The sequence below is a fragment of the Anser anser genome (assembly GCF_964211835.1).
Source record: "Anser anser genome assembly, chromosome: 5".
Classification (NCBI taxonomy): Eukaryota; Metazoa; Chordata; class Aves; order Anseriformes; family Anatidae; genus Anser; species Anser anser.
The window spans coordinates 42,917,163-42,940,127 of NC_139725.1; the positions used below are offsets into that span (position 1 = coordinate 42,917,163).

General features: G+C 60.3%; 2 protein-coding genes across 8 annotated transcripts; both read left to right on the forward strand.

Annotated features, from left to right (window-relative positions):
- The first annotated feature begins 129 nt into the window (after positions 1-129).
- LOC310900821 (uncharacterized protein) lies at positions 130-17,784 on the forward strand. 7 transcript variants are annotated; one of them, XM_083839403.1, is made up of 2 exons: positions 130-8,820; positions 9,010-17,784. In XM_083839403.1, exon 2 carries the CDS (start codon positions 13,374-13,376, stop codon positions 15,168-15,170), a length of 1,797 nt encoding a protein of 598 aa, XP_083695529.1. In that variant the 5' UTR covers positions 130-8,820; positions 9,010-13,373; the 3' UTR covers positions 15,171-17,784. The 7 variants fall into 7 exon arrangements, with proteins under 7 accessions (XP_083695529.1, XP_083695530.1, XP_083695531.1 ...); XM_083839404.1 differs by having other exon boundaries at positions 130-8,453; positions 8,563-17,784; XM_083839405.1 differs by having other exon boundaries at positions 130-8,453; positions 8,599-17,784.
- Positions 17,785-17,910: 126 nt separating this feature from the next.
- Positions 17,911-20,684, forward strand: FOS (Fos proto-oncogene, AP-1 transcription factor subunit). Its single transcript, XM_083839409.1, has 4 exons — positions 17,911-18,217; positions 18,655-18,906; positions 19,052-19,159; positions 19,280-20,684. The coding sequence occupies exons 1-4, from the start codon at positions 18,077-18,079 to the stop codon at positions 19,886-19,888; spliced, it is 1,110 nt and encodes a 369-aa protein (XP_083695535.1). The 5' UTR covers positions 17,911-18,076; the 3' UTR covers positions 19,889-20,684.
- The last annotated feature ends 2,281 nt before the right edge of the window (positions 20,685-22,965 follow it).

A 22,965-nucleotide genomic window follows, 5' to 3' on the forward strand; every position in this document is an offset into this window, starting at 1 on the left:
GTCACGCCGCGGGAGCGCGCGGCGCCGTGCGGGTGCCCGCCGGGCCCTTGGCGTTCGGGGCGGGCCCGCGCGGCGCCGGTGGGCGGGGCCTGCCCTGAGGGGGCCGGGGGGGGGCGCGGGCAGCGGGGGCTCCCCGTCACCCCTCGGCCGTGCCCGGGGCGTTACCGGTAAATTAAAACACGAAGGCGCGCACCAGTCGTGCACGCAGCCTAAACTCACAGACTCCCAGAGCTCTCCCCGTAGCCGGGAGCCTCCCAAGCCCTGCCCTGGAAGACGCGCTTGTTTCCTACCTACACATACATTTTTGAATTCCTGAGTAATTCCGCCCTGTCATCTTCAGCCGAGAGGGCTGTTCTGTCAGATGTCTCGCTCCTTTGCATCAGCGCCGTGCGAATACCATATGATAGTGGCAGAGGCATGCGGGTGTTTTTGACAACAAATAAAATTCTGATGTTTCTGAAGAGGCATTTTTTCCCCTCCCTCTCCAGCATGTGCTCAGACCTACGGTTTTTTTTTAATATGTTTTGGTCACGCATACTTCAAATATTTTACTTTTTAGTAAATAATAATAATAATATAGCCACAATAACCACACCGCAGCCGTACCAGCTCTTGGTGGTCGCTCCCCCCGACCCCTCAGGCCCGGCTCCCCCCGTTCCCTGCCTGCCCCTTGGCCGCTGGCACCTCGCCTCCCACGGGGCAGCGCCCGGGGGAAAACGTGCGAGTTGTGGCAGAAACAGGCGGCTAAGGGCACGCTGGAGGAACGGCGAGTTTTTGGCTGCAATCCTTCAGTCACGTCCTCTCTGTATTCCTTTGGCCTCCGCTGTGCTCTCCAGTATTAGCTGGCTTGACGCAGGGGGAAAGGCGGGAGGAAAATTTCCCAAACGCGTGGTTGTGATTAACACAGCTCCTGGGATTGTCTGCAAATGTTTGGGTGTGTTGAGATATACGGAAATGTGGGAAGAAAGAAATGAATAGTAACGTTGCTAGAAAATTATAATAATAAAAAGCTCTTTTATTTCTATTAACTGGAGTTTAAAAAATAAAAATAAACCATTGTGTTGCTTCTATTTCCTAAACGTCATTGTTCCTCTCTCTAGGCAAACCGTGTATTTAGCGACAAGCAGTAATCAGGAATCACGACAAACCTCAGTCTTAAGAGCCTGAAAACCAGCAGACTTCACACCTCGATTGAGATAGGCCAAGCCTTTACCACCGTATTTTAAAGAATACCTCTGCTCTTTTACGTCCGTATGCTCATATTTACTGAGGCAATATGATGAAGCCCTCCACATGAAGGAATGGAAACTAAGCCCAGCTGTACAGTGATAGAGCAACCTCTTCTTTGAGGGAAACAAACAGAACCCTCAGGAATAAAAACCTCCCGCCACTAGACCCTTGTCCTTCATTTAAACACTATTTTAGGGAAACACAATTTTTCTTATCATAATGCATGTCTTTTAAATGAAAGTCAACTGTGCTCAAATATTCAGTCAATTACTTTATTTTTAACTCCAATTTATTGTTTGAAATGGGATTTCTGGTTACTTGCTGCACATTTCAATACAATTTATTTATTTATTTATTTATTTATCTATCTATTTATTTATTTATTTATTTATTCTAATGAGTTCACAAACTTTTCCCTACTTGGACAATCAAATTAATTTGAAGCTCAACCTTAATAAAATAAATGCTTAGCTGTTTCTGCAGTATGTCAAAGTATATTTGCACAATGAAAACATTCTTTCCGTTGCAGCACTTAAAGCAGAAATAGATACTATTTCACAAGCTTTAAGAAACATAGATTACTAGAATCTGAAGATATGAAATGTTGTAATGTTCTGCCACAAAATTCCTGATGCAACATGCACAACACAACAAATTCCTCCATGCAGAACATTCCTCATACCAATGATATGTGCCCGGTCTTCCAGCAAGTTTAAAACATTCAATAATGCCTTATTTTCTGGGGCAAATATCGGAGAAAATGGCTTATTCATGCAAAGGCAACCTCATTTTCTAAAATCAAAGTGTGAGGTCAACTATTGACGAGCAAATATATAACTAAATACGATCCCTTCCAATTGTGTCCATTTTGTCATGGTACATTTTTAGATAAGAGTTACATTTATGACCAACAAATGGGTCATTGAGTTTCTGTTTAAATTTCTCATGTAATGAATGCATTATGCTTTAAACCACAGCACACACACTCAGTTCTAATTATAAAATATTATCATACACGCTTTAGTGCTTTAGCGTGTTGTGAAAGAAAGTAGCACTGAACCGCTGAAAGTCTCTTTACAATCCCCACCTCTTCACTCTTTAAAGTGCTTAAAATGCAATGGGGCAATCTTCGTTTCATGTGCAAAGTAACTTATAGCAGATGGAAAGCAGTTTGAGATCCTTTCAGCTGCAGGTTTAGAAATAACAGTCTTGCAGGGACATGCCTTTACATTTCCACATATTCAAGGCTGGCAAGATGAAATACTTCCTGCAATTCTGAAACACTTAACAGATGAGAAGAAGAGATTGATAACTTGTTACACAACTTTCAAGATGAAACGATGACCTATTTTAGTGTAATTTGCTGTCTTACACATTGTGTGAGCTTGGCAATTAGGTAAAAGCAGGTATCCTTTCTCTCTACCATTAATCTGTAGACAAATGGGTGTGTCCCCAAAGTAAATATTGCCTTTTCATCTGCCTATACATAGTCAAAATTTAAACCACTTTGTTCTCATATGCTTTTTGTATTTTCAAATATCCCTAATACAGTTTCATTGCTGTCTGGAACATAATGAAGAAAGCAACGAATTGTTTAGCTTTCAACCCTTTAGTCACAAAGAAGCTTTGGAAAACTTGGTATTTCTGTAGTTTGAGGCAGCAATGGTCACTGAAAAAAAAAAAAAAAGCCATTCCCACAAATTTCATTATTGTTTTCTCAACTGAAGAAGAAGTTCACAGACTGTTGGCAATAATCAATTTTTGCTGTAACAAAATATTTCTTTTATCCACGGTGAATCGCAGAAAACAACACTAATTGTCTGTCTCCATGAAACAATGTATACGAATGTGTGAGAATGTGGTAATTAGACTTTTTTTTCCCTCTTTCTGCGTCAGCTGCGTTGGCATTTCAGCATTTTCTTGTTTTTAACAATAAAAAGTTAAAACAATTTGTCGTTCTTAAAAACTATTCCAGAATTACTTTTATGCTCTAATCCGTTTGCATTCTGCCTTGCACCTGGCAACCTACTGCAAGCTACTGAGAAACTTCTGTAAAAACTGTATAAGTTTTACAATCCAATTTTCTAGTTTTACTAACCATGCAGAATTATTCAGCCACTTCTGGAAAGCACATGGCCTCTTATTTTAAGGGTCCGTATGTGAACTCATTGCCAAGATATAGCCATCACAGTTACCATCACGGTCACAAGCCAGAGTGGGACATAATTCAATCAACTAAAAATAAAGCAGTAGCTGAACAGCCGTAAATTAGCATTGCTCTGCTCTGCCTCCTGTATAATCTGTCCTAGAGACCCCAGATATGGTGTCCTGGTCATACAGCTAAATAAATCACATTTTGATAAGAGGCATGGGACAAAATAACCTTCAGACATCAAGAGAGGCAGCATATATGGCAATTCTGACCGCATTTTGTTTGAGGAGACGAGCTGTTGTTACAATATATTTACACACATCTGTTTCCATTTCACCGAGTTTTGCCTGAAATCAAATATTTGGGACTTAATCTCAAACACGAGTTCATTTAGGGAAATGAAACATCCTTCATCAAAGACAGCACAGATTCAATCACACACGAACCGCTTTGAGGAAGCGAGGACTCAGAACACTTCTCCCATCTGCTCCCAGCCCTCAGCAGCAGCCGCAGCGTGGCCTGCGGGGCTCCTTCCCAGCTTTTTGAGGAAACCTTCCCCTTCACTTCCTGGGAACTTTCACCTACTGCCCTTCTGAAGTTCAAGGCGAGCCTGTTCCTCTTTCCATTTCCAGAGCCCAGTTTCTCCAGTTACCTCAGCGGCGTGTAACATGGGAGCTTGCCAGCCGGCGGAGCCCGGTGGCCGTTTCTGCTGGCTGGCGGCTGCGTCGGGATTAACTTGTCCTGCGAACTCCGATGGAAAATCCACCTGGAAACTTCCACTCTCTCCCAGCCTGGCACTGCCCTCCTCTAACCTCTGCAACGAGCGTGCTACTGCTCGGGGAGGGCTTGAAGTTTCAAGAATCTCCACAAAACATTGCATGCAAGTTTGTTACCTAAGCCACAAGTCTGAAAAAAACAGAGGCTTGGGGTACCGCCATGTTTTAACAGGCAAACTCTCCAACGTTATGTCATGCCATTATTTTTATTCCAGTTATGAAACTCGGTGCAGTCTCAGGGCAACATAAAAGAAAACGTTTAAAGTTTTGGGGCATGACTTTCCGGTTACTTTTTCAGAAAAGTCTAGAGCTGAGATTCATCTGATCAAATGCACACCTCTGCATCTGACGGGGCCTGGGGCTGCAGCCCCCTTCCAAGAGATGGAAGGAAAGAGATTGGTCTAGGGAAGTTGTCTCACCCTGTACTAGGCTTCTAAAACTTGTGGGGTAAATCCCACCCAGCTTTCTTGAAACTGAATTTATGCTGAAAACACGGTTTAATCAGCAGTTATATTGCACGCTGCTGCTCTGCGCAAGTCTTAACAGTCTCTTCACCCATGAAACAAATGAGGGAAATAAAGAGATAAAGCAAACATGTAATGAATAGCACCTTAAATAGGAGGTGGTTGGCCATGCTAGGTTTTTTTAATATCGTTGAATTCTTGACTTAAATGCCTTATGGTCTACTTCTCCAAAGTCTGTGAAGGTATTTCCTTAAGTCAGTTTGAGCTTTTCCTACCTGAATGCTTATCTGTCACAAAACTTAGCCCCCAATTTGTTCCCGAAGGGAACGTAGCCGAAACTGCTCTGAAGGAAGATGTCTGCCCAAGGTGTGGGGAGACAGCAACCGAGAGAAATTCCTGAGCAGGTATGAGGAAGGGCTCATGTAGGAGTGTGTTTAAAAGTAGCTCTTCCCAAATGATCCCCAATTAAGACCAGTTGTGACTTGAGTAGCGTTTTTAAAAGAACAGTTCTGAAGTAATGTGAAAATAGCTAGGAATTTAAAAAAAAATCTTGTGTAGGTTTTGCACGCGATGGCAGTAAGTCTTTACTGTGTAGGAGCGTAGGAAGCTTGAAGTCTTTATATTATTCTACTATGGTGACGATTAAATGTCAAAAAGGTTTGTTACTAGAAGCTGTAGTTCTTCAAGTGCTGATTTTAATGACTCTTCTCAGCTACGTAACGTTTGTATCTGCCTGTTCTCAGAAATTTCCTCCTTAAACACAGCAAGTGAGTGGAAGAACGCTGGGGAGGAAACACCAAGATAGGAGAGAACGTGAATCCCTATCTGAAACACAAAATTAACCTCAGCTGTAGCTATGGAGCCACTATTTCTGAATGATATTACCCTCATATTACCTGGTAATGATAAACAGAGAAGATTTGTGTACGGGGACACTACATATTTCAAAGATATCTTCATGCTAGGGACAAACAACTTGCAATGGACAGTGCCAATTCCAGTTCTCCACCGAAGACAACTCTTAATGAATTCCTCCAGATTGCCAATTTTTTATTTTATTATTATTATTATTTTTTCTCAGAACAGCCTTATTGGTTATTTGAAGGGTTAAAAAAAAAAAGGGTTAAAAAAAACCCACAGACTTGTATATATCAACAACAGAGAGGTTGAATGCTACTCAAGTCGCCAGGACTCGGGAGGGAGGTTTGGCAGCAGAGGAGGCAGCTAGATGGGATGTTTATTGGATGTCTTCCACCAGCTGCACTGTGTGGTGGCTTGAGTGCTAGATTATAAATAATTCCCCTTGTGAAAAGGGGAAGTTGGCTGGATGAGCACTGAATCAGCAGGACATATTCATAGCCTCGGCCGAGATTGGTGTGTCAGAAAGAAGGGATGGGAAGCGTTGAATTAGGCCCGGGAAGTCCCCTCTCTCCACAGGCACATGAGAAGAGCACTTATCCTTGGAAGCTAGTCAGCATGGCACGTGGGCAGCAGCAATATTAATAACTCCTCTAAGGCAACACTTCTGCAGGGCAGGATGGCTCACCGAAACCACAGCCTCCATAGCCACCGGGTGCAGATGGGCAACTTCTGCATTGCAGGGTTCCTTCTGCAGGGCCAAGCTGGGCCACCGGGCTGGATGGGGGTGCAGGAGGCACCCCAAAACCAAGGAAGAGGTACCTCAGGGATACTGCTTTTTTTTTGCTTTTTTTTTTTTTTTTCACTGCTGGCCACAGGCAAAAGGTCCCTCCTGAGCATCACGCCAAAGACAGGTGGGCCCTGCCAGCCCTGCTGGTGCCCCAGGCTTGGTGGGCGTCAAAGGTACGGCTGATGGTTGCACGCAACACCTGATGGGGAAGAAAGAGTGCTAGCAGCCAGGCCTTGTGGTGAGCAGCACTAGAAAGGCCTTCCAGCTGGAGGGAGGGGAAAATACGTGGTGGGGATGGATAGGATGTGCAGGGTGGGTCTCACCCATCCTGCAGCACGTCCAGGAGGAGCTGATCAGCATAAAGTGGAAGGAGCAGCGGAAATTTCCTTTGCCCTGCAGTGTAAGTGAGAAGACCCCCAGAAGCCCTCTCACGAGGGCAGGGCACGGGAGAGGTGTCAGGTGGCGGGACAGCTCTGCAGTTTGTCTTGGTGCCGGCTTTGTGCAAGTGTCTGTGAGTCACCGGAGCAATTCTGGACCTGGGGGGTTTCCAGGAGCCCGAGGCTGAAATCCCCAGGGATGTCAGTCTAGACAGGGTGCTCTTCCCTTTGACCTCATTGGGGGCCTCTGCTTCCTCTTTGTGCAAGTAACATCAGCTGCCAGGACAGGTTATTTTGGGCTACAGAACAGTTATGAAAGAGCAGTGTGCTCAGGGTTTGAGGAAAACGATGCTCTTGTTGTAAGTATCCTTTTCAGACCACTTTTGTACTAGGCTACTCCTTGCCACTGCTCACGAGAAAGAATTTTTATTCCTAAAACCTTCTAAGGAGACTCAAACAGCCTGAGAAAGGCTCCTTGCCTGACGCTGGGCGAGAGCTCGTAAAATAAACTCCAATCCCCCCGGGATAACTGGAGGGAAATCCCAGTCATTAAGTCTTCCGTCAAGTGACGTAAGAAGGATTGCAAATTAATCCTGCTCCCCATTCAGCTGATCCCAGCGGAGAGCCCACCAGTAAATACCAGTCTCCTGAGCAACCCCAGGGGAATCCCAGCCTGTATCATCGTGCTCCCCTGCTCGTCTCTAACAAATACCCCTGATATTCAACAGTCGTGCCACTTCTTCCATCCCTGAAGAGCTGGTGTGCAGGACGAGGCGTGGTCGAGGTGTGAGTGCAGCGGGAGCGCTGCTGGAAACACCAAATACTTCCCACGTCCGGTCTGTCGAGCTGTGGGACCCTCTCTTCACCCTCCCGGCTGCTGTTTCAAGGCTGCCTCGCCTGCCTTTGGTGCCTCTCGACCCTTCAGCAACGCGCGGCAGGGATGGAGGGGCAGAGGAGGGGTGGTTTGAGGAGGGGCTGAGGAGGGGCGCGGGGCCTCAGCCTCGCAAGGGCGAGAGATGGCTCCAGCTGAAGGGGCTGTGGATGACACACAGACTTCAGCACCGACCCGCAGAAGGTGGGCTTCGGTACACGGTCACGTGAAGTCCCTTCACTCCCACACACCCCTTCTGAACTGCTTCACAGCACACCAAACCAGTGCACGCCAGTTCCCGCACCCCTGTGTGCCCCCACACACGAGCACACCCTCAGTCTTACACCGGCCAGAGGAGGAAAAGATAAGAGAGCACAGCAACGTGCTGAGCGCTGTGCAGCGCCTTGTTTGACCTCTGGGTTCCAGGGTAATTCCTCAGAAAGCCCAGCTATCGGCGAGATAAGATAACGGGCACAGATGGCGGCTGAGCACAGAATGTCCCCAAGAAAAGGCAATGACTTCCAGGAGGCCTCAGCAGTCTGAGGACAGGGCAGGACCGTGCGAGGAGGGACCCCGCAGCACGCAGCAGGTACCTTCCTCTCACCCGGCTCTTCCTCCCCTCGTCCCCGTTGAGATACTCAACCCCAGGAGCTCGCAGGAGGGACGAACAGCTTCCATTGCTCTGCGTGCGCGCTGGGGTATTTTTTGGCGAGGAGCGAGTGAGGAGCTGCTGCTGTGGCTGCCTGGCTTGCTCCGTGCTGTGCTGCTATATATATATATATATATGTATTTATATATATATGTGATTCCTGCCTCGAGGAGCTGGCCGGGATCTGAGCCGCCCCTCCGAGAGCAGAGGTACCCAGCGGAGTCGTGTGGTGGAGGCGGAGGGGGAAGACGGCTGAGCTCCAGGGGACGGGGCATAAATTACCTTGGTGAGTGGGCACGTCTCTCAGACCAGGGAAGCAATTTTAATCCTTTTGACTTTTTTGTTTATTTAATTAATTATTTTTAGTTCGCTTTTCTATAAGTAATAATTAACAGGAAGGTTTTCTCCGGGGCTGTTGCCATCACCTTCAGAGTGTTCAACAGATGTTACTCACTCACTTACCTTCCCCGGTCCTTACCTTGTCAGCGGAATGAGGACGGAGAGCATTAGCTCCAGAGAAGAGGGTGGGACTCTGAAGCAGCCGCATCTTCATACGAACGTCAGGAGAAGATGCGCCCAAGGTCACAGACCAGGGCAGCGTCTCCATGCGGTAGAAAACCGCGTTCCTGGCTCCCTCCCCTGTGTCCAGACCGGTAAACCAAACAATAAAAGTCTCTGGTATGCAGAGGCTTTTAGCAACTGCAGTTTCTCGTGTTATCAGTGACGGACTCAGACCTTATCTGGGAGTCTAAACACAGATGTAGGCACCCCTTTTCCAGCTCCTCGCCTAGGCTTTTGTCCTGGCTCTTTTTTTTCTCTTCATTTTTTTTTTTTCCTCCAAGGGGTCTGAGCCTCCAGGCAGCGCCTTCTGAGTCAGCTTTTCACCGCCCGCCAGTACTACAGAGCCCGGGGCTCCTCCGAGCCGCAAAGCCAGCGGAGGCAGCACGGGGCTGGCCAGCGCGGGTCACCTCCAGGGGACAGCCAGCAGCTCTGGCTGCCAGCCCATGGCGCAGCACGGAAAGCCCTCGGAGCAACACCCCAGCTCCGGCACCCCCAGCTCGGGGTCGGCCCGCGTCCGAGCGCTCGCGCTGCCTCCCCGAAAGGCCGAGGCGAGGCGTGGAGCAGTCCCTGGGGAGCCTGCGGTAGCCAGGCCCCCGCCACTGCCCCCTCGTCCACACGTCTGTCCCCCGCGGCCACACGCCGGCCTGGCCCACGGACGTTACTTGAAAGCTCCGGCAGCCCGTGCCGCTGATAGCAGAGCCCCGAGCCGTCTCCCTGCGTCTCCCTGGAGTCCCTGTGCAGACGTAGGCGCGCGTCACCGCCTGCTCTAATTTTATCCGCATTTGATGGAAGAGACTAACTGAGCAGCGGGGAGGCAGCTATTTTGGTTTTCTCTGTGGCTCTGGGTTATATAAAGCATCCTGCCGTGACCTGCATTGCTCGGGAGCCGCTCCGCTCTCCCCGTCGCAGCCGCCGCCGCCGAACGCCGGCTCGGGTGCTCGCCCCGGGCTCCCGTGGCACCCACGCGTGTGGCACCCGCGTGGCAGCGAGAGCCACGGGTGGACAGCTACGGGGGGGGGACGGGGTGCTCCGTTCTGGCTGCTTTTACACGCGTGACGTGCGCTTGGGGTTTCACTCGTGCCGGTGCCCACGGTACGGGCGCTCCCCACGCAGCAGCCCGCCCCGTGGGGCACCCACACCGTCACCCGGCGTGGGAGCGGCTCCGTTAGGTGGCAGCAGCAGCAGCACCTCCGGCGTGCGGCCCCAGGGGCTTCTCCCGCTGCCCAGCTCCTGCACGTCACGCGCGCCGTGGGGTGATCCCGGCCCTGACCGCATGCCTGGCCCCACGCAAAAGGCTGCGCCCCATCGGCAGGGAGCTCAGCCTGGCCCCTCCTGCGGCCCTGTGAGCAATGCGCCGGTGCCTGGTCTGCGGCTGGGAGGCAGGGCAGGGGGCCGTAGGCTCGCCGGTCGTGGAATTTTTGGAAGGAGGCGGCGTGACTGGGACTCCCTCCTCCTCCTCTCTCTGGCACAGGCAGGTCTGCCAACATCTGGGTCACACGCCGGAGGGAGTTTTAGGGAATGCCTCTTGCTTTTGTTTCTTGTGCAATCAGCGAATTTAACAGCGCGATGTGGATTTGGAAGCTAAAGTAACTCCGACGTGTCACGATGCAACGGCACACGGCCCATCGGCAGCGATTCCTGCCCTTCCCCAGCTCCAGCTCTGCCCCCCCCCCCCCCCGATCCTATTCCCCCCTGAAAACAGCGGAGCCCCGCTCCCCCCCGCCAAGCTCCTGCGCTCCTCTGAGCCCGGCCCTGCTGCCGCTTCACTCCTCCCCAGTGACCTGGGGGGGGTCACAGCGTGGCCCAGCCCGTCCCGCAGCTCCCCTCGCTCGCCTGCAGCTCCCACGCCACGGGACGCACCCACTTCCTAAAGAGTCACCTCCCGGGAAGGCGGCTGAGCCTCCGCGGCTGGCGCAGCACCCGCCGTGCCCTGCCCTGCCCCGCCGGGTCACCTGCACCCTCCTCCTGCCCCGGCTCAGCCTCTGTGCCCCTGCCGCCAGCCTCTCCACGGCCTCCTGGCTGGGCGTCGCTGCCCTGCGTTCGGCACAGCGCCTGCCACGCTGGGGCGGGTCGGCCACCGGACGAGGGGCCTGTAGCGCCCTTATCGCCGCCGCCTGCACGTGGAGGTGCCGGTGGCAGAGCTGCCTCCGTGGCGGCGGGACCCATGCCCACCCCGTGCATCCCCCGTCCGTGCTGACAGCCTCGCCGTCGCTTCCCCCGGGCCACGCGCTCCCCCGGGCAGGGTCTCGCCCCTGGGAAACCACCAGGCGCAACAGGGGAGGGCAGGGGCGTGCGTGCAGGAGCGTGCATGTGCGCACGTCACTGAGGAGGAAGAAGGGATGTGAGCGCTGGAGGCGTGAGCACCCGGCGCAGGCTGGCAGGCAGGGACTGCCGCGCCGGTAGGAAGTTAAACTGTTTCGCAACAGTCACGATAGCAGCGGGTGGCTCACTCCGGAGGGATCCTGCTTGCCGGGAAGGGAGAGATAAAGCAGTGCAGGGAGAATGAGTGTACCCCAGCCCGCGGGACGGGGCTGGGGCTGGAAGATGATGCGGCTGGATTCAGCCTGAGAGCAGCAGGCAGAGGGCTTGGTGGCTCCGTAACGCCCACGGTGCTGGCCGGGCAGCGCGTGCCCCGGGTGAGGCTGCTGTGGGTACAGCTCACCGGGCACGCCGGGCACGCCGGGCAGGGCGGCAGAGGCCACCAAACTGCCAGGACCCACAGTGGGCAGCCAAGAGAGGCACTAAGAAGAAACTAAAACGCTTCTGGGAGTGAAAACATGACACATTTGGGATAAATCGTGATGGGAAAGCAGGCAGTCATCCTCCCTCTCAGCTCTGCCTGAAAGTGCAAACGAGTGCAGGTATCACGGCGGAAGGGCAGGTGAAAGCACCGCCATGCCTCCTGCTAGCTCACATCCAGCACTCATTAAATCGGCCATAGCGAGGCAGTTCAGTAAGGGATTGAATCAGGCTCGGCCTCACAAAGGCTCTGCAGGTAACTGCAGCCCTATTAACGCGGGGTCCCTCTGTGGCCATGGTTACATTTTTTCGGTGCCAGGGCTGTCTGAAGCGGTCTGAGCGATCCCAGCTCCTCAGCGCTCACCCACATCCTCCCCATTGTGCCGGCACAACGTAGCCGCTCGGCGAACCGGATCTGGGAGCTGATCTGGCAGAAAAATAATCACTTTCTGCTCGTGCAGGGCCGCCCTCCTGCCAGAGCCACTGACCACCGCCGCGTACCGGCCCTCCCAGCCTGCAGCTCGGCGGCGGCCCGAGCCCGGCCGCTGCAGGCTCGCTCTTCCCGGCCCTCTTGGCACGGCACCCGGCCTGCTTCTTGACTTTGCTCTCAGCTGTCTCACCTTGCTAAACTGGCAGGGCACTGACTGACAGCAGCAAAGGGTTTTCTGCTGAGGCAGCGTGAGAGAGCAGCTCTGCGCGGGGGCATGGCGAGGAGGGCAGGGGGCTCCCTGGCAGGGAGGGGGCCCTGGCGGCCCACGGCAAGACTGAGCGGCAGCCACCCTAGCTGGCGTGCAGCCTGGCAAAAAAAAAAAAAAAAAAAGGCCTCGGATTTCCCAGGCCAGTGCACGAGAAGGAGCGGAAACGCGCAGCTCGGGCAGGAGGGCAGCAGGGTGATGCCTGGCCACGCTGCTGCCGGTGCTGCTGAATCAGAGGCGCCCGCGGTGGCTGGGCTGCTGCGGGGCGCCCCTTCGCCCCTCCCGAGCCTCCCGGCCCACGTCACGGCTCAGCCGGCCCGCACGCCGCGGGGCAGGGCGGGTTTGGGAACCAGCGGCGGGGCAGGGCTGGGCTTGAAGCAGTGCCGCACGGTGAACTCCGTCCTTTGCCCCACTGCTCCTTCCCCGGGTGAGGCCCTGCGGTCAGCGGGGTGCGACACAGCCGCCGCTGCGGGGTCACCGGCTGCCGGCGGAGAGCAGGGCAGGCTGCTGGATGGAGATGAGGCGGAAGGCAATGAGCAGGGGACACCGGGCTGCCCGGCCTCACCTCCCTGCTGAGCATCCGTGCCAGCAGCCCTGTTGCCTGGGATCACCGGTCCCAGCCCTTGCAGGATTAGCCTCAAGCGACCAGCAAGGAGGAGAGGAGCGACTGTGAAGTCCCAGCAGGTGGCCGTGGACACGCTCTGCATTGTGTTTGGCCAAACCCCGGCACAGATCCTGCCTTTGCCCCCCTCCTTCGCTTTCCCACGCGTCCGGCTGTCCCCAAGCGCCGGTGACGGGTGCCGTGACCACGCAGCGCGCCTTTTCTCATCGGCAGTGATTGCCTTCCTGAAGGCAGGCACCACGGGCTTGCCCCTGAGAAGTAAACACTAATTTCAGCCCCACCCTTTCCTGCCCCAGGCGGCGAGGCGAGGGTATCCTAAACAACGTACGCCGCGTTCGCAGACGAGGGGTGTGGGACAGGAACCAGCCCTCGTAAAACAGCCGGGATTGAACCCGCTGCCCTCCGCCTGCCAAATCAAACAGCGCTGATGCACAGCAAACAGCGGTGACAGCAGCCTGGCTGCCGGCGAGGGCTGGGCCAGCGGCTGGCTTCCAGTTCGCTGGCCTCAGCAGATAAGGGGTAGGAGCAGGCGCTGGGAGTCGTCACCCACCCGGGGGTGCCCGATGCCGCGGACGGGGCTCGGGCAGCCATGTGGCTCCCTCCTCCCGTGTCTGTCGGTGGCGCTTGTGCAACCGCCGCAGCAGCACTCGGCTCTGGGGGAGCCCCCGGCCGCCCGGCGTCCCCCACCCGCCTGGCCCAGCTGCGCGGGGGAATGCCCGTGGGCGGCCGGCCGCGGGCGGGCGTTCCACCTGCACGGCTTCGGCTGCTGCGTGTGGCACGGGAGGAGGCCGCCGTCGAGGGCAGGGCCGGGCAGGGCAGCCCGGTGCGCCGGGAGGCAGGGAGGAGGCGGGGGGTGGTGGTGGCGGTGGTGCCAGCGGGGCTGCCCGCGGTGCGCAGGGAGCTGCACGGGGCGTCTGGGCGCCTCGCCGCCGGTGGCGGGACAACACCGGCCGACACCGTGCTCCGGGACGGGGCAAGGCCTGCTGGCGGCGAGGGAGGGCCGGGCTGTGTGGGGTGCGCAGGGACGGGAGGGCCGCCCGTGGGGGGCCATGAAACGTTCGGGGTTCACGTGTGGGGTCTCTCCCTGGTGCGTGGTGGCCGTGCTTGTGAGGTGACACTGGATACAGCGGGCTGGGGACGGGCGCTCCGCGCCCACCGCAGCGCTGCCAGCAGCCCACCGGGCCGGGGCGGGCCCCCAACGCCCCCCTGTGCCTTTTCCAGCGGGACTCCCCCCCCCCCCCCCCCGGGGGCACGGCCCCGGCCCTCAGGCCCCCGCCTGCGGCCTCCGGCCCGGCCCGGCCCGGCCTCCTCCCAAACAACCCAACCCGTTGCCACGGCGACCTCGCCCCGCCCCTCCCGCCGTTGCCACGGCGACCGCGCCCCGCCCCTCCCGCCGCGGCTGACGCCGCCGCCTGCGTCGCCCGCGAGAGCTCCGGCGGTGGTAGAAGGAGGGAGGGAGGGAGGGAGGGGGAGGGCGATGACGTCGCCGCCCCGTTGCTACGGAAACCACGCAGCGACGTCACCCGCGTTGTGTGTTTTCAACGTCCCGCCGTCTCCAGGGCAACGTCAGGCGGTCGGCGCGGCCCCAGCAACAGCGCGGGGATTGGCTGGGAGGGGCGGGGAGGGGCGGGGCCTGGCGGCGGGAGGCCCCGCCCACTGCCCGCGGCGGGCTGGGCCCGGGCTGAGGGGGGAGCCCCGCGGGGGGCCCGGGGCCGGGGGCTGGGGCTCGGCTCCCCCCGGGCCGCCCCCGGGGCAGGGGGGCTCAGCCCCGCGCAGGCCCCGCGTGCCGCCGGGTTCCGCGCCCCAGCACACCCCGCCGTGGGGTTGGGGTGGGCTGACGCTGGCATTACCCGGGCTTGGCCCCCGGGAAGGGCAGCGTGCGCGGCACCGCCGCCTCCCCGCGACGCCCGTGTGTGAAGCACAAAGCGCGGGGTCGCCCTGGGCGCTGCGGGGTGTCACCGGACGCTCCCTGCGGGGGTCCGCAGAGGGCAGCGCGGCCGTGCCCGCCTCGCTTGGATCCTGCCTGCTGGGCAGAAAACAGCCGCGCCGCCCGCCGGCCGCTGGCTCTGGACGTGCCGCCCCGGCCCCACGTGTTTCCCTCTCCCCTCGAGGCCGGTCGGTGCCCTGGGACGGTATCAGCGGGACGCGCCCGGCGCGGCCCAGACGGCGCGGAGATAAGAGGCACCCGGCGGGACGGCGCGGGTGGCACGAGGACTTCGTGCCCGGCTCGTCCCCGGCTGTGAACGCCCTTCCCGGGGGCACGGCACGGCCGCCAGAGGCTGGGGCCCAAGGTCGGGAGCACGGCGACGGGCGCCGCGGAGCCAGCACGCGCGGCGAGGCGCAGCCGTGGTGCTGGGGCGGTTTTACCCAGCGTGGAGTGGACTAAAGCACCGGGCAGGGCGAGGGGAGCGGGTGGGAGGGCGAAATTCGTGGCTGGCGGCGCGCGGCTGCGCGACCACGAGGTGCCGGGATGTCTCTGCTGGCAGCGTTTGTGCTTTAGGACAGCCCTGTCACACGCCCGGCTGCTGTGATCGTTAATTACTATTTATGCTTCGCTGTGGGGATGCGCTGTGCTTTACGGACCAGAAAAGGTGGGAACCCTGCCCTGCTGGGAGCTCCCAGGCCGGCGGCAAGCCGTGGCATGCAAGGAGGAGGGCTCAGCCCCCAGCCCCGCGATGCGATAAGGGCCCCAAAACTGCTTTATCGCCCCCCTTCCCTGCTTTTCCATCCTGATTGCTCTGCCCAGCTCTGCAGGGGCCAGGTGGATGGCGAGGATGCCCCACGCTGTGCTGGGAGCACGCGAGACACGGGCAGCCGTGCGTGTGTGTGCATCCGTGGGCATGCGCTGGTGCCCCCAGCAGCAGCGTCCCCCTGTGCCAGCCCCACCGCCGGGTCCCCACCCCACCCCGGCAGCCCCACGTTCGCAGGAGGCAGGCGCCCGGTGCGTGCACGGAAAGCGAAACGCGGCGGGTGGGCCGGAGCCGTCACGCCGCGCTGCTGGCATGAACTTTCCCCTGGTGAGCAGCCAAATTTAGGCACAGCTGGCTCCTGCCCCAGAAGCTGGTTTTGGCTGTGCGGGTTGCACCGTCCCACACGCCTCGGGCGCTTCTCTGCTGTGGCTTTCTAAGCCCAGGCTCAGTTTACCGGCTCGGCTCGGCTCGGGGTGTGAAAGTAGGTGGGGGCACTCGCTGTCAACCTGGGAGCAGCTTTCCAGGGGGTGAGCGGGGGGCCGGGCAGCTGGGGGGCTCCCCAGGGCAAGATCCCCGTTAGGCACGTGCCCTCCTTGCCCTGCCAGCACTGCTGTGGCGCCTGGGCAGAGCTGTGGCCATGCCACGGCGTGGCAGCGAGGACAACCCCGTCCCCCAGGCAGGAGGGCTCGTGCCCTGCCCGTGTTCGGTCCCTGCGGGGCCACTCGCTTCCTCCCCTTCTCACACCCGCTGCGGTAGCGCCGCGCGCCCCGCGTTCGGAGCAAACAACAAGCCCACGTCATGTGTTTTTGGTTTCTCTGTTTCCTTGCCTCCGCCGGCACGTGCTCGAAGCGTGCAGCGCCCGGGCGCTTTCCGTTTGGTGCAAACAGAGCGCCCTCGGTCACCGGCCGGGATGGCAACGGCAGTTTGCATGGACACCGCCAAAATATTTGGGGCCGGCCGCGAAGCGGGGCCCCCCATTTTGCTTTCCAGAAGCTTCCCTTGGGGGTGCAGTTGGGCCGGAGGAGCGCTTTGCGGGCAGGCAGAGGGCTGAGCAGGGAGTTTTAGCAGCGTGCTTGGAAAACGCGAGGGATTTCAGTGCGCTGGGGGCCCTCACCGTGCCGGGCACCAGTTTGCCAACCTGAGCTGGCCCCCGGGGACTACGGGGGGGCACGGCCTGCTGCGGCTTTGGGAGCCGGCCCGGGGCGAGCGCTGGCCGGGGCGAGGAGCCCCGGGGGTCCGGGGGGTCTGATGCTAGCCCTGGAGGGCGGGCGGCCGCCGGGCGGGCGAGAGGCCGCGGGTCCCCCCGCGGGTCCCTGCCCGGGGACGGCGGGGCCGCTCGCTGCGGCAGCCCTCGGCCGTCCCCCGCGCCGCGCCGGGCGGCTCAAAACCAGCGGCTGGCCCGGTCCCGCCGCCCCCGCGGCCCAGATCTCGAAGAACGGCAGCCGCTCGCCCGGCGGCGGCACCAGGCGCTGCATTTAGCCCGTGAGCTCAGGCAGCGGCGGAGGCTGCCAGCGGGATCCCGGCCCGGCTGGGTGACGCTCCCGCCTGGAGACCGCGCCGCGGGCTCTGTTTTGTTGCCGTAAACACGGCCGGGCGCTGCTGCGGCTCCCCTGTTACTATCTATAGCCGCGATCTCTTGGCTCCCGCGCCAGGCGAGGCCGCGGGCAGGCTCTCCCGGCTCCGCCTGACCCGAGCCGGGGCCGCCCCACGGCCCCGCCGCGGGTGGGCGGCCCGGGGCCCCGCCGCGGCCGGCACCAAAACAAACCCGGCGCTGGGGCGGAGGGCGAGCCTCGCCCCGCGCCGCCCGGGGGGGCCCTGCCCCTGCCCCTGCCCCTGCCCCGCGGGGCGAGCGCCCGGAGCCCGGCACGGGGCAGAGCCCCCCCGGCAGCACCGGGGGCAGCCGCAGACCGCCGGGGGCAGCCCCGGGGGGGGGTGCGTGGGGTGCCCCCGCGGCACCCGTGGGCGCAGGGGGCGGCCCCGTCCCGCGCCCCCCGTCCCGCCCCTGCCCTCCCCTCCCCTCCCCGCCCGCCCCGTCCCGCCCCGTCCCGTCCCGTCCCGCCGCACTTGGCTGCAGCCCTGGAGCGCTTCCCGTCAGTCCCGCCCCCCCGCACAGGATGTATCCCATATAAGGATATCTGCGTCAGTGGGTTCCCGAGCCCGCCCGTACCATTCCCACCGCGGGGGGGGGCGGGGGGGGCGGGGGGGGAAGCCGCACGGCTCCCCGCGCCCCGCTGCCCCCCGCAGCCCCCTCTCGCGGTGCGGTCTCATCCCGCGCTCACCGCGGCGCGGCGGGGGGGGGGAGCGGGGCGGGCCGCGGGGGGGGGGGGCAAGGCGGTGCGGGCGGCCCCCCCCCGCGGGCGGGAGTGGCGCGCGCCGCGTGACGTGTGCGGCGTTCACGCGGCGGGAGGGTATAAAAGGGAGGCGCGGCGCGGTACCCCGGCACCAGAGGCGGCCCCGGCGGAGGAGCGGCAGACGCGCGGCGCGCACCGGACAGGCGGACGCAGCCGGCCCTCTCCTCCCCTCCCCGCTCCTCGCCTCCTCCTCGCTCCCAGCTCCGCAGCGCACCGCACCGCACCGCAGGCGCCGAGCGCAGCCCGCCGACATGATGTACCAGGGCTTCACCGGCGAGTACGAGGCGCCCTCCTCCCGCTGCAGCTCCGCTTCCCCGGCCGGGGACAGCCTCACCTACTACCCGTCCCCGGCGGACTCCTTCTCCAGCATGGGCTCCCCCGTCAACCCGCAGGTGAGGGGCTGGCCGCGTATGGGGGGTGTGTGCGGGGGGGAGCCCCGCTCGGGGCACGGCACGGCACGGGGCAGCCCCGCGGGTCGGTACCGGCGGCTCGCGGCCGGCCGCAGCCCTGCCGGGGGCCGCCCGGTGCCGGCTGGGACGCGGGGTGGCGGCGGGGTGCGGGGGTAGAGGGTTGGGGGGGGGGGAGCCGTGGCCGGGCGGCGCGGGGCGGTGGGTGCGTAAAGCGGCTCCATTGATAAAAACGCGAGTTCATTGAGGAGACTCCGGAGCGGCGCCTGCGTCAGCGCGGACGTCAGAGCTATTTATAGCGGGCCGCTCTCGTGCGGAGCCGCCGCTGGCAGCGCGGCCCCGGGGGCGGCGGGGAGCGGCCCGGAGCGCTGCCGCCACCCCCCGCCCCTGACCGATCCCCCCTTCCCCATGGCGTCCCGCAGGATTTCTGCTCCGAGCTGGCCGTGTCCAGCGCCAGCTTCGTGCCCACCGTGACGGCCATCTCCACCAGCCCCGACCTGCAGTGGCTGGTGCAGCCCACCCTCATCTCCTCCGTGGCCCCCTCGCAGAACCGCGGGCACCCCTACGGCGTCTCGGCACCGCCGGCCCCCGCCGCCTACGGCCGCCCCGCCGTGCTCAAGGCGCCCGGAGGAGGCCGAGGGCAGAGCATCGGCCGCAGGGGCAAAGTCGAGCAGGTGAGAGGGGAGCGGGGTGCTGTGGGGGGGGGGTGGGAGGGGGAGAGGGTTTGGGGAGCGGGGTTTGGGGTTTGGGGCCGGGGGTGCTGCTCGGGCCGGGGGTCTGGCGGCGGCACTGACGGGCCCCTCGCTGCTCTGCCCTCAGCTGTCCCCGGAGGAGGAGGAGAAGAGGAGGATCCGCCGGGAGAGGAACAAGATGGCAGCGGCCAAGTGCCGCAACCGGCGGCGGGAGCTGACCGACACGCTGCAGGCAGTAAGTGCTGCCCGGGAGGTCCCGGGGGGTGGGCGTGAGGAAAGTGGGGGGGCTTCCCCGAAACACCTCCGCCTGGGGTGAGGCCGGCCCCGGCTGACAGCCCGCTCGCTGCCTCTGCAGGAGACAGACCAGCTGGAGGAGGAGAAGTCCGCTCTGCAGGCGGAGATCGCTAACCTGCTGAAGGAGAAAGAGAAGCTGGAGTTCATCCTGGCGGCGCACCGGCCAGCCTGCAAGATGCCCGAGGAATTGCGCTTCTCCGAGGAGCTGGCGGCCGCCACCGCGCTGGACCTGGGCGCCCCCAGCCCCACCGCGGCCGAGGAGGCTGCCTTCACCCTGCCGCTGATGTCCGAGGCGCCGCCGGCCGTGCCGCCCAAGGAGCCCAGCGGCGGCGGGCTGGAGCTCAAGGCCGAGCCCTTCGATGAGCTGCTTTTCTCCACGGGGCCGCGGGAGGCCTCCCGCTCGGTGCCCGACATGGACCTGCCCGGGGCCTCCTCCTTCTACGCGTCGGACTGGGAGCCGCTGGGCGCCGGGAGCGGCGTGGAGCTGGAGCCCCTCTGCACCCCGGTGGTGACCTGCACCCCGTGCCCCAGCACCTACACCTCCACCTTCGTCTTCACCTACCCCGAGGCGGACGCCTTCCCCAGCTGCGCCGCCGCGCACCGGAAGGGCAGCAGCAGCAACGAGCCCTCGTCCGACTCCCTCAGCTCCCCCACCCTGCTGGCCTTGTGAGGGGCTCGGCCGCCCCGCACTGACTGACCTGCCGGGCCCCCTCCCCTGCCCGTGCACCCCCACGGACTCGCCGCCGCGCCCCCTGGGGCTCCCCGGGCCTGGGGAGGGCCCTGCCGCCGCTGCCCCCCCCTCTGTCTGGCCGGGCGCCCCGGGGCCTGGCGCAGCGCCCCGTGCCGAGGCCGCGTACCTCCTCCAGAGATGTAGCAAACCGCATGGAGTTTGTCTTGTCCCCAACGGCCCACCCATGAGAGCTGGTAGTCTGTAGCATGTCCCACATGGCTGGGTTGGTGACTCCCTCCCCTCCTTAGTATCACTAGCATTAACTAATTAATCCCTTGGTTTTAAATGATTGGAATTAACCTGGTGCTGGGTATCTCCAACTCGTATCTAGTGCAGCTGATTAACAATAACTACTGTGTTCCTGGCAATATCGTGTTCTGATGACTTAGCAATGACCCATCTTACGTGGGGGGGAAAGAGACTCTATTTTATTTTCTAGTAGGTAGATAACTAGCTATATCCATGTACTGTAGTTCTACATTGATGTTCATTGTAACTTTACTGATCATGCATTGTTGAGGTGGTCTGAATGTTCCGACATAAGTTTTCCATGAAAACGTTTTTATTGTGTTTTTAATTTATTTATTAAGATGGATTCTCAGATATTTATATTTTTATTTTATTTTTTTCTACCTTGAGGTCTTTTTTGACATGTGGAAAGTGAATTTGGATGAAACTTAAGCATTGTTTGCTTATTATTGTTCAGAGACATTGTCAATAAAAGCATTTAAGTTGAGTGCTGGAGCTGTCCTTGCCTTACCTTTTGCATCGCTCCGGTGACCCTAAAGGGGCTCCCTGAACTCTAATTTGGGTTGGGCTCTGCAAACTGCAGCCTGGTGCAAGCTGCCTGAGGCATAGGGCGCGCTGGGGCGGGAAAACCATTAAGTGCAAATCTGTCACTGCCCTTTTATTAATTAGGACTGGCTGTGGCTACGCCCTTCCCGCCTACCAGTAGGGTCACCCATCTTCTGGCCACCCCGTCCCCTCTGCCTGGGGCTGCCTGCCCTGGGACTAGCACCCTCCTGCACCTCTGCCTGCCCCGGCCTTTTTGCAGAAAGAGGGGCTCTTCTTGCAGGGGGTAAAGGGCAGGGGAGTTCCAGCCTCTGAATCAGAAGCTGGCTCCAGGCTGGGGTCCACCCTGTCATTAGCATGTGGCTGACAGCCCAGCTTCCTCCTGCATGGGCAGGGCTGGGAACACTCCCTGGCTCCAGGTGTCCCTGGACTTGGTCTGGCTCTTCTAGGAGCAGCTACTGAGCGTCTTCTCCCAGCCATAAGGACGCGCCGTCCCACTTTGTCTTGTAGCTGAGTGGTGTATGGTATAACACTGACATTCCCCTTGCCCTTCACTTTGTATTAAAGTTTGCTCAGTCCTTGAATGAATGCGAGCTATGGCAAACAGCCTGCATGCTCTGGTAACGCTCTTCCTACTGGGGTCTGTGCAGCGTGGCTTTTTCCTCCAGTCAGTTTAAGGGAGCTGCAGCCCTCTGTCATTTCGTTTTGCACAGCAAAACATGCCCCTCTGTCAGGACAGCATGCCTCACAGGGCTGGGGCAGATCACCCTTGTGTGCACAGTGCTCTTACACTCCCTCTCTCCTGCTTGTGTGAGCTTGCTCGCTCTCAGGAGTGCCTTTCTCAAGGTGATGGCAAAGGTGCCACCTGCGCTGGCACCTGCATCCGGCTGAAGACTGCCTTGACACTGTGCTCTCAGGAAATCTCTGCAGGCTGGAGGACTCTCTGGCGCTCGGGGTTTGTGTAAGTGCAGGTTTCCTGGTCACTGCTGCAAGCTCTGCTTTCTTCACCCCTTCCCCAATCAGAACACGCACAGGATGTCTCTCATCTCGGTAGTGCGTATTGCTCTGCTCGGGGCTTGCTCAACTCTGCCCGCCCTGTGCAAAAGCCAACATTGCTCGTGGAGCTTCCTCCTTTCAGCGTGGAGCTGGCGGCAGCGCTGACAGCTGACAAAGAATGACCCCGGTGCCACCGAGATGCCGCCCACTTAGAAGCAGCTACTTTCACATCACCGCTCCTATTTACAGGGGCAACACCCAGGCACGGCAAACGCACAATAGCAGTGACCCCTGAAGCAGTCATGTAGGTGTAGCTACAAGAGACTTACGTGACAGGTGACCTGGGGAAGTCAGTAGGTCTGGAATCACAACGTGCCTTCTGCTGAAAAGGCCGGCGGGTTCGTAGCTGGAGAGTCAAGAGGTGTTAGAGAGGGAGGTGTGTGAGGCTGGATTCAGCAGAGAGGCAGAAGGAGCAGCGCTCCCCAGGAACCAGACAGTCCCTGAAGGTGGGTGGGGTGCTCCCGGCCCCACCGCCGCTCCCAGCCAGCGGGCAAGTTAAGCCAAACCTGGGGCTGAGTTCCCCCAGCCCTCCTGCCGCGTTATCGAGGCTCGTGCCTCCCGACAGCAGCCGCCAAGCGCCGGTGTCAGCTTTTGCGTTGCTTCTGAGGCGCTGTCAAACCCGGGGGGGCACCGCGGGCCGCGCTCCTTTCACCCCGGGCTGCGGCCCTGCTCCCCTCGCCTCCAGCCGGGGCCGGAGCAGGACGCGGGACGCAGCCGGTAACAACACGTACAACTTCAGGCGTGCTGCGGGCGTGACTGGCGCGTACGTGAGGGCTGCGGGGAGGAATCCCGCTTGACCCGGGGGGCCCCCGCCCGCCCGTCCCGGAGGCAGCGGGCGCAGCCGCGGCACCGAGCTGCGGGCAGGGCACGGGGCGCGGAGGGAAGCGGCACCCGCGCCCCGCCGCCGCTCAGCACGGCGCTCCCCGCAACGGGCACGACGCGGGGGGCAGCGGGGCCGTGGGCGCCCCGCAGGGCCCCGCTCGCCCCCCCCCCCCCGGCACCGGGAGCAGCGCCCCCGCCCCGCGCCCCGCTGAGGGCCGCGGCCGCCATTTTGCTCCCGCCCCCTCCTCCTCACCCCCCCCCCGGTCAGGGCGGCCCGCCCCGCGCATGCGCGCCCGCCGCCGTGTTTACTGTTTGGTTGCCAGGGCGGCGCGCGGCGGGGCGCGTCA

Coding starts and splice junctions, on each gene's coding strand:
- LOC310900821 (XM_083839403.1), top strand. CDS start 13,374: ATGTGGCTCCCTCCTCCCGTGTCTGTCGGTGGCGCTTGTGCAACCGCC.
- FOS (XM_083839409.1), top strand. CDS start 18,077: ATGATGTACCAGGGCTTCACCGGCGAGTACGAGGCGCCCTCCTCCCGC. Junction 18,907..19,051: donor GCAGGGGCAAAGTCGAGCAG/GTGAGAGGGGAG, acceptor CTCTGCCCTCAG/CTGTCCCCGGAGGAGGAGGA. Junction 19,160..19,279: donor TGACCGACACGCTGCAGGCA/GTAAGTGCTGCC, acceptor CTGCCTCTGCAG/GAGACAGACCAGCTGGAGGA.